Source organism: Diceros bicornis, chromosome 41, assembly GCF_020826845.1.
Source record: "Diceros bicornis minor isolate mBicDic1 chromosome 41, mDicBic1.mat.cur, whole genome shotgun sequence".
NCBI lineage: Eukaryota > Metazoa > Chordata > Mammalia > Perissodactyla > Rhinocerotidae > Diceros > Diceros bicornis.
Genome location: NC_080780.1, coordinates 10,770,926 through 10,781,524, shown reverse-complemented (window position 1 = coordinate 10,781,524; position 10,599 = coordinate 10,770,926). Strand labels below are relative to the sequence as shown.

General features: G+C 39.5%; 1 protein-coding gene across 2 annotated transcripts; it reads left to right on the top strand.

Moving 5' to 3' along the window:
- The first annotated feature begins 2,112 nt into the window (after positions 1-2,112).
- Positions 2,113-9,046, top strand: SEC61G (SEC61 translocon subunit gamma). Of its 2 annotated transcripts, none has more exons than XM_058534823.1 (4): positions 2,113-2,204; positions 3,889-3,987; positions 5,410-5,512; positions 8,732-9,046. In XM_058534823.1, the coding sequence occupies exons 2-4, from the start codon at positions 3,894-3,896 to the stop codon at positions 8,739-8,741; spliced, it is 207 nt and encodes a 68-aa protein (XP_058390806.1). In that variant the 5' UTR covers positions 2,113-2,204; positions 3,889-3,893; the 3' UTR covers positions 8,742-9,046. The 2 variants fall into 2 exon arrangements, with proteins under 2 accessions (XP_058390806.1, XP_058390805.1); XM_058534822.1 differs by lacking the exon at positions 2,113-2,204 and adding an exon at positions 2,211-2,303.
- The last annotated feature ends 1,553 nt before the right edge of the window (positions 9,047-10,599 follow it).

The window sequence follows — 10,599 nt, the reverse complement described above, 5'->3', positions numbered from 1 at the left end:
GTGCGCACTTAACCACTAAGACACGGGGCAGGCGCTTTACTTTGTTTTAAAAGTATTAAAGTGGGCTTCACCAAGAGAATCATCCTTCACTTAGGAAATATTTCAAAACACTACCAGAAATTGGAGGGGAGATGAGTAAGGAAGGAAGAAACATGTTAATTTTCTCATCATAGCAGGGTGCCAATTTTACTGTCTAAAATTAAAACATTTTTAGAATATATATCTTATAACAACTCCAACCTCGATGTTTCTCACAATTTTCTTAACCTAAGAGTTATAGTTAACAAGCAATACCACACTGGTAGATCTAGAATTTTGATGTGTGACTAGGTTCCATTATTATTATTTTTTCTTGTCAAGGCTACTTCACAGGCAGTGTTGTATTGTTCTTACATTACAAGTACATGTCTGATCTCTCTTTTGTGATGTTATCAGGCATTGATAAACTTGTCTAGATCACGAGTTGGCAAACTATGGCCTGTGGGCCAAATCTGATCCTCTGCTATTGTAAACAAAGTTTTATTGGAACACAATTGCATCCATTCATTTACCTATTTCCTACAGCTGCTTTTACACTAGAACAGCAGAGACTTTAAGACCTCCAACCCTAAAATATTTACTCTCTGGCCCTTTCCTGGAAATGTTTGTTCACTTGACTGGTAGCCTAATCCATTAACTTATTACAAAATGGTAATATTCTAACAAAATGGTAATTTTTTTGTAATATTCTATTACAAAATGGTAATATCATTTTGTAGGTGTTGTTTATTAGCTAGAATAATTTTATAAAAAGGAGTTTCCCCTCAATGATTTTGGTCAGATAGTATAGGAAAATCAGGATAAATGCTTGATTCTTACCCTTTATTTGCCAGTTTTCAAAATAATTACATGCTTCTTTTATATTCTCCAAGGTGACTGAAGTTTTTAGCTATCGACTTCAGTACCTAAAACTTACTCCTAAGTTTTTTAAAAATGTAGATTTCTAATTCCTAAACCTCCAGACATTCTGATTCAGTGGGTTAGACAGTAGGAACCTACGTTTTTAACACCTTCTCCATATGCTTGTGGTGGTCCACACAAATGGCAACCTTCATAATGTATACCTTGCCTTAGTTTTAAGAGTCACTTTTAAATTCTGAACAGACTGGGGTGGGTTTGAGTTATTCTTCATCTCCGGGATTTCAGCCCATGTGTCATCTCAGAGGCCTATAGCGACCATCTAAGGGATTCCTGTCTTTATCCCACCAATTTTTCTTCTTCTCTCTTCACAACACCCTCTTTATTCGCCATATAGCATTTTTATTAACTTGTATTTTGTTTTCTTGTCTGTTCCCCTCCCTACACTTTAAATTCCCTTACTAGACCATAATAAGCTCCAAGAGAGCCTGACACGTCTGGCTTAGTCACAGCACCTAGTAAGGTGTAACACACAGTAGGCGCTCTATAAATGATTTTTGAAAGAATGGTTCATTCTAAAAACATCAGATCCCAGGTTTCCAAGCTCGCCAGTTATCACCAAATGTCTGGGTTCACAATGCTCTCGGCAAAACACATAGATGACACACACACGTTATCACCACTTCCCCAAACCAGACCTAGCATAGACCAAGCGACGGCCTCAATTCCACGATGTTCCCAAGACTGACGCCGGAGGCAGGCGAGGTCTGGGGGTGGGGAGACTATTTCGAGTTAGGTCGGTCAAAATACCGTGATATTGTTTATACGCTCCATCTTGATCAGTAAAATTAAATACATACACAAAGTATCGACAGTCGGCGGGTACACGAACCAGCACGAACAGCAGCAGTTACAGGACAAACTACCCTGTCAGCGGAAACCCGGTAGCGGAGACGCACTACGTTACGTTAGGTCCACCGGCGCCCTCGCCGGCGGCGCGACGAGGAGGAGACGGCCGGGCAGCAGCGGGAACTCCCCCCAGGGCACGCAGCAGACGCGCACTGCGCCGCGGAGGAAGCCCGAGAGCCGACGGGACGCCCGTCGCCACGCCCTCAGCTCACCTCTTCCGGGAAGCGCGGCCCGGGCGCACGTGGAGCTGCGCCTGCGCACTGAGGGCTCCGCGTAGGGACCAATGAATGGAGGGGTGGGCGGGCGGTAGGCCCGAGACCTGGTTTCCGGTTCCGGTGGGCCGTGGTCTCTCTGCTCTAGTGCTACGTGTCGCAGGCCTCCGCGGTGTCGGCTGGGAGGTGAGGCCGTGTCTCCGGGGCCACGGGGCGAAGCTTTTGTGACTCAAGGATTCGGCGGGCCTGGCAAGCCGGGCTCCCTGGTCGGCTCTCGCGGGGGCGGTAAGCGGAGCCCTCGTTCGGGTCCGAGACCAGGGTCCGGCCCTTCCGGCCGCCTACACTTCTCCCCGCACGGCCAGGTGTGGAAGCGGAGACCGGGACAGCGGCCTCGAGGTCCCAGGGGACAGGGCTCTGCGGCCTGTGATCATTCGGCGTCCGGACCCCTGGCCTGGGGTTCGGCCAGCTCGGCGTGAACCCTTACTCTCTCGGGGGCTTCTGTGCCCTAGTCAGAGTTGAGGCCAGCCGCCGAGAGTCGCCTCGGGGTTAGCTCTGGGCGTAGGGTTGGGGGGGGGGGTCCTGTCTCGGAAGAGCTGTGTTCCGCCCTGCCCTGCCGCCACTCCTGTGGTGGGAGGTGGAGGATGGGTTTGGATTCTAGATCAGGGATCATAGTGGGTTCTCAGATCCCCCCGTGACACTGAGGGCAGTGTTCCGTGTATTGTGCATTTTTTTTTCTGGAGACAGTGTCCTTAGCTTTAATCATGACGTCTATAAAGTTTAAGCTCAGTGGATTGGAAGAACAAAGTGAAATACTGAAAAAACAGGCATTACTGTGTTTTTCGAGGAACCCAATATGCTTGGCCCAGAATGTTTATAGAATTCCTAGTACATTGTAAGTGTTTCATATACATCATTCCAGCTGCCCTCGTAGGTGAGGAAACTGGGGCTGAGAGAGGTTACATTTCATAGACAGATTTGAACCACCACAATGGCGTTCATTCATTGATTCAACAAAAATTTATTGAGTATCTATGTGCCTGGCTGCTGTTCTAACCACTGCAGTTATAGTAAAATACAAGTGATAAACTGGCCTCATTAGCTCTCATACCAGTGGCTCTTAAAGGTAAGATTGGGTGACATTTCTGTTAGGTAATAGATTCCTCAAAAGAACTTATATGGTAAAATATATAGCACTGTTTCCTTAAAAGATGTGTCCACATCTAACGGTTTGGAGTTTAGCTAATAGCTTCTCAGAATCTGGATCTTGGTTTGGTCGGTCTTTGTGGTTTTGAAAATTTGATAGATCTATCCCACACAAATATACTCTTTTTTAAAAATCTTGTGTGCCCATGGTTTAGAACAATCAGATTGAAATCCACGTTTGCCTCTGCTCTAGACTCTTGCAGCACCATAGTTGGCATTCACTGCACCAGGCACTGGTTTCTGGGGAGTTTAAAATAAAATATAGAAAATATTTGTTGGATCGCAACATTGTTGGTTCCTTAGCAAGAGCAATGAAAGGACTGCAAAGTGGGTAAGGAGTGAGTGTGTTGTCAATTGCTTAACTTTCTGATAGCAATAGCCCTTTTATATTAAGAGCATGCGTCCTTTGTCAGTGATAACAACGTGGGTAAGACCCATGTTTTTCTTACTGCCTTTAATCTGATGCTTTGCTGGAGTTTAGAAAAATAACGTCAATTTAGGCTTGGAGTCTGTATTTTGTTTTGTTTTATTTTTATGAGGTGAAATTGACCCATATCAGACATGAATTCATGACTGGTTTCGTTTCCATTTTGGTATAACTGAGCAAGTTCTTGCTGTAGGATAAATACTAGTGAGTATCTTTTTTCTTTTTTGTTTTTTTAAACAGGCGTCATGGATCAGGTAATGCAGTTCGTTGAGCCAAGCCGGCAGTTTGTGAAGGACTCGATTCGACTGGTAAAAAGATGCACTAAACCTGATAGAAAAGGTAATACCTTTAAAATGAGAGAAAAAATTAAATCTGCCTTTTCTAAGGCTTTTATTTGATTAATATCTTTCTGTTTAATAACCGTTGCAGTAACTTGCATCAACATTTTTACTGGTTTATTTTGCTTTATTGCTTTTTAACATTGTCACTGCTTCCTAAATTTTGTACACTTTATAAACTTTTTTGTTTTGTGTATTTGCAAGTGGTATGAGATTATTTATCACAGCCTTATTTTCTGTGTTACGTTTGCCTTAGTCATATTTAATGACTTTAGACTTTTTAGTGTCTAATCTTTTGGAGTCCTTCCTGCTCTGCTACTGTGCCCCTTCTCCTTCCCCAAACAAAACCTTAACGTGAAATCAACAGCATAGTTATTGCCAACCTAGGAAGTTTAATTTCTTTTTGTTTCTTTTTTTTTTGGCTGGGGAAGATTTGCCCTGAGCTGACATCTGTTGCCAGTCTTCCTCTTTTCTGTATATAAGCTGCCACCACAGCATGGCCAGTAACAGACTAGTGGTATAGGTCTACACCTGGGAACTGAACCCAGGCCGCAGAAGCGGAGCGCATCGAACTTAAGCACTAGGCCATTGGGGCTGGTCCGAGTTTAATTTCTTGTTTATCATGATTCATGTGTTAAAAAGTGCACCAGAATTTCTCTTTTATTTGTTGACTGCTGCCTGAGTTACGAGCTGGGAATATAATATGTTACATTGTATTATATATATAGTGTAATATATAAAAATATATAACATAATAGAGAATAGCTTTTGCTCTTATGGAGCTTAGAATCTTTCAGGGAAGATGGTCATAAGCAATGGCAGTTATAGTTTTTACTTACTGCTGTAGTAAGTATTATGGAAGAGAATTGAAGAAGGTTTGATAACACATAGTAGGGGGACTAACCAAGTCAGGAGGGCAGGGAGAGCTTCCCAGCGGAAATAATGTTAAACAGAAACGTTACCAGAGTCTGAAATGTTTACGTAAAATTGTGCTCAACTCAGTTTGATTTTTCAAGCCTTATTTTTGGCTTATATAATACCAAAGACAGTACACCTATAGTTTATAAAAAGTTATGTTTTGTGCTCTTGTGATCAATATTTTTAGCAAAATTTTTAACACAAATACTGTGTGTTTCTTCTATCTACGTTTTCATTTCTTTCTGGTATTTTGGTCATTTACTAAGAAGATAAAATATTTTGTTGCTTGTTGATGGATTCACTAGCATGGGCATGCACTTTATTTCTGTGTTTCCTTAAATATCAATAAAATAGGAAAATTTAAAAATCTGTTACACAATTTATTTGCTATTAATAGTGTCGTATTTTGTTTGATTTAAAGTGTACACCAGTAGGTTTGTGTCACTGCTAGTTAATTGCAATAACAGTGCAAAAAATAATATAAATTTTGTGTTTTCAAATTCAGAATTCCAGAAGATTGCCATGGCAACAGCAATAGGATTTGCTATAATGGGATTCATTGGCTTTTTTGTGAAATTGATCCATATTCCTATTAATAACATCATTGTGTAAGTAAACTTTTTGCAATAGACAATATCTAGGATGGAATGAAAATTGAAACCATTCGAGTTGATAGCTTGCTGTTTGGTTAATACGCAGATATGTCTCTTGACTCTTTAATGCTGCTAGAGTCTACTGATAATTCCTGATAACTGATAATTCAAAGTGACTTTATATCTTACACAATCTTTATAGCAACTCTGTGAGATAGGCACTATTTTCTTTAATAAATAAAATTTTAAAGGATCAGGGAAGTGAGTTAAAGGTTCTCAGTATGTGAGAAAGCAAGTATCAGTGACAGAACCAATATTCAAATGCAAGTCGTCTTTATGCAGTATATTCACTTGTTGATTTTTAAAGTGCAGAGGAAATGCTCCCCATCTGAAAATCACTCTAGTGATGGAGGTCAAACTCTGGATCAGATCGCTTAGGTTCAGATCTTTTTTCTTGTGAACATAATAGCTATCTTAGCTTTGGGCGATTTACTTCTCTGTGCCCAGTTTATTCAGTAAGGATAATAGTTCTTACTTGGGTTATAGTAAAGATTAATGACTTAACCATAAAAAGCTAAAAAACAATTTGAGTAAGAACTTAAATCGGAGTTGTTGTTACTGTAATGAGCCATTGATACTATAGGGAGGGTATCTTAACCTTTTGGTATATTAGAGAGGAGGAGAAAAGACGGAAAAACACTGGAATTACTTTATTCTTTTCTAAATGCTTTTCCCTTTTAGATTCGTTACATTATTGGGACACCTGATGGCAATGAGCAAGTAGAGTAGTCTTAGGCAGTTTGGTTTGGTGTAAAGGCTTAGTATGAGTTGCAGTACTTATTTGCTCTGTGATTTTGTATTCATTTAATCTCTGAGCCTTATCTGTCATTTGGAAGTAGCAGTGCCTGTTAGGCTTATTTTATGGGATGAGGAGGTTTGAAGCAACTATTTAGAAATGCACTGTAAACTATAAATCTCTTAAATAGTAGGTTTTGTACTACGGATACTGGTGAAAGTTGTCTTTTAAATGACAAGTGACTTAATGAGTATTGTCAGGTGGATTTTTAAAGTAGGTTATCATAGTTATTAAGCAGGAGTGCCACAAAAGGGTATCTTAGGATCGTACAAAATTAGACCTAGAAAGGACCAAATCTCTCAAATCTTTTCCATCAGCTCAGAAATTTCTGTTATATTACCAGTGAGAATACCTGGAGTTGTGGAATTATGGAGAGAATACTGAAGTAGAATTAGGAAACCTGAGACTCAGTGTCTCTGGGCTGCAGTTGTCTAATCAGTAAACAGAAGAGATGGGATAGTCTCTGTGAAGTCCCTTCTTTTGCATGCAGCTCGGTGCGTCTGCTCTTCTTGCTTCCCATTTCGTTGTCAGACGGGTTTACTTGATAGGAAACCTGTTTCCTATAAATGCCCCTCGTTCTTAGTTTTACCCTTGGGAACAACATGTAAGTCTCTTTCATTATTTTGGTATATGACCGCTTTTCACGTTTTTCCTCAGCCTTCACTTAGCGCTGTATTTTTAACTCTCTCGCCAAACATTACTGTCTGCCATGCGTCATTGGTGTGGTCTGTCTTTCACACTAGATTATGAGTTGTGAGGCAAACGTGTTTTTGTGTGTGTGTGTGTATGTATATATATATGTGTGTATATATATACACATTCTGTAGTGTGTGTATATATATATTCTGTAGTGTGCATGTGTATATATATATATATGTTTCAGTGTGTGTGTATATATACATACACACATTGTAGTGTGTGTATATACACTTATACAAACCTAGATGGTACAGCCTACTACACGCCTAGGCTATGTGGTACTAACCTTATGGGACGACCTTTATATGTGCGGTCCATCATTGACTGAAACGTCATGTGGTGCATGACTGTATTTCCATTTTATAGATGAAGAAACAGGCGTGGAGAGTAAGTAATTACTCAAGTTGCATGGCTAGTAAGTGGTGTAGAGCAGCATATAAAACCCAGGCTGACTGGCTTGGGAGCCTGTATTCTTATCTGTTGTATACCCTGTCTCTCATTCTGGCTCGGTTTGAGAACACTCCCCATTCTGAGTCACATTCTCTCACTTCACGCTCCAGTTTGCATTTCATTAGCCCTCTTGAAATCCAGTATTTAGAATCAAATGCCTACTACAGATGTTCTCTTGCTATGGGCTAAAATCCTCAGACAGTTTCTTATAAATAACTGCTACAATAAATTTCCTTTAGCCTGGGTTTAAACAGTTGGAGTGGTTTGTTTTCAGCCTAAGAATGGAACATTATCCTCATTAAATTCCTTTTTGCTGGATTCCTTCGTGGAAGGCTTTTGAATTTTTTTTTCTTTCTTTTTTTTTTGTGAGGAAGATCAGCCCTGAGCTAACATCCGTGCTAATCCCCTCTTTTTGCTGAGGAAGACCGGCTCTGAGCTAACATCTATTGCCAATCCTCCTCCTCTTTTTTCCTCAAAGCCCCAGTAGATAGTTGTATGTCGTAGTTGCACATCCTTCTAGTTTCTGTATGTGGGACACGGCCTCAGCATGGCCGGAGAAGTGGTGTGTTGGCGCGTGCCAGGGATCCGAACCCGGGCCACCAGTAATGGAGCGCGCACACTTAACCACTAAGCCACGGGGCTGGCCCCTGAATTTTTAGCTTATCCAACATTATTATTTATACTAGTTTTGTATTAGAACAACTTCTAAAATATATATCTCAGTATACAGTTTTAATGTTTATGCTTTTGAAACTTAGAAGTTCTTAGAAAAGGTGATTTTTGTTTTCATTATGATTAAACCAGGTGTTTGAGTGACTACAGCAAGATATAGTGGTTAAGAACTATTGTGCTAGTCTGCATTCTTTATTTTCAACTGGCTGATTGTACATCAAATTGAAAAACTTCTCAACTAACTATTGTGTTATGTAATTCATATTTTTCATCTTATTCAGAAAGACGTTATGCTAGACTGTTAAACACATTTTCCAAAAGAGGATTCTGAGTTTTTAAGATAAGCCTGTGCCGGCAGCCACATCATGTCTAATGACCTTTTCAGTTCCAAGATTTTAAAGTTCAGTTTCTTCTCTTTTATGCTGTCTTGGGGTAATATAGGTGTGGTTCTCAAATAACTGTTTTGGTTATGTAAAATTACAGCATATTGCGTTTCAAATTATTATTATTAAAATCTTATATACACTCAAAATTGACCATTTTTGTTTCTTTTACAGTGGTGGCTGAATACCTTTTTAGAAGAGTGTTTTTCATCTTGGGGATTGGTGAATAAGTGAGGATTTGAGAAGCTCATGGAGTAAAAATTTGCCTATATATTTTGTGGTTTTCTTTCATTTTTTTCTTCCAAGATGTTTTCTATTTCTAAATTAAAATAATTTCAAGATAAACAAACTTCTCTTTTTTCCATCACATCAAAGTTTAATGATAGGAAATAATGAGTTCTTTTCCCTCCCTCCATTCTTTTCCTCCTTCCTTCCATCCTTCATATTTTGGTTTATAGGAGAAATTAAAGAGCATGGTGAAATATTTAACTTTTTGAGTGCTCCTTTATCAGATAAACATTTTCCTATCATGGAAGAAGAAACAGAGCAAGTAAAGGATGGCAAAGTCAGTGAAAGGTTGAATTTGAGGGTAAGATAGGAGTTTTATCCTTAAGCTCTCAAAGTGTAAACAGGTAGTCAGGGCTCCTATAGGAAGTTAGGCGCTACTGGAAATAGCCTCCTGAGAAGCACGGTTAGAACTTCAAGGGGAGAGGTCCTCTTCAGATGACTCATTAGTCCTACTGTCATGGACACTGGAGTTCTGCATTTTGTAAAGAATTTGCTGATAATTGAATGTGAGATGAAAAGGGGCCTTACCTTCTTCCCCCTTTTAAGAAAAACAGTAATATACAAGTGAGACAATTTATTCTCCTTAAAAAAACTTTTGTTAATCTGTTTGTTGCGAGTTAAGTTATTGAACTTTATTTCCCAAGTTCTAATATTTTTTTGAAAATTACTTAGCACACATTTGGTAAATGCTCTCTGATTCTTAGTGAATAAGGTAGGCAGGTGTCTAAACAGTATGGTTGGGCAATATTCCTCAGTTTTGGGATCCATGGTTCAGAGAGCAAAGTCTGTTTTCATCAGGGTGGTAGCAGGTCTTCTGCCCGTTTTTGAAATGCTGAAAGCATTTCAGTCTTGAATGAGTTGGTATCTTCAAGAAATAAAAATATAGCTTTGGCCATCTCTAATCTTAAGCAGACCATATCGCCACATTTTACAGATATTTAGCTCCTTATAGGCTGAAATTGTGTGTGTGTACGTGCATATGTATATTTGTATATATGTTATACACAAACATGTACATATACACTTGTACACACATGCTTCTATATGCATATATAGAGTACTTGTAGAAATTCTAAAATGTAGACTTGCTTTGCTTCTGGCAAAGTGTATATTGTAGGATAAAATGATTCTGAACATTAATATTTTCTTGGAAGGTAATTATGAATCCCTATTTGTAGCATACATTTGGGCTGCTCATTTTTTATTTTGCTGGCTTACTGGTACTTGACACATGGGTAGGTAAGGTATTCTGTAAATATTTTATATTTATACCTGTAAAATGAGAACTGACAACAACTGTGGTGATAGAGCAGAATAACCTCACTCAACAATTGAGTTCTTAAATAGGAAAAAATAAAATAGATTTTTCTTATTAACCATGCTCCTGGTTTGTCTAAGCACTAGTGCATTTGTGTTGTAAAACAGTACTTGTTAAACTTCAGCAAGTATCAGAATCACCTGAGGGAGTTTCTTTAAAACGTGGATCCTTCGGTCCCACCCCCAGAGATTCTGATTCATTAGGTCTGGGTGGGCCTGAGAATTTGCATGTCTGTCTCAGGCCGATGGCTGCTGGGATATGGACCACACTTGCAGCAGCAAGTTTTTAAAGTTCTTATTAATTTTCTGTTGTCTAAATACCTATAGCAAAACATACTGATGCCCTCTTTGTAGCAGTTCTGCTGTTTCCGTGAACCCCTATACCTTCTTATAAGCAAGGGCTTGGCCATCTGGCCCGCTAGACTAAAATCTACTCT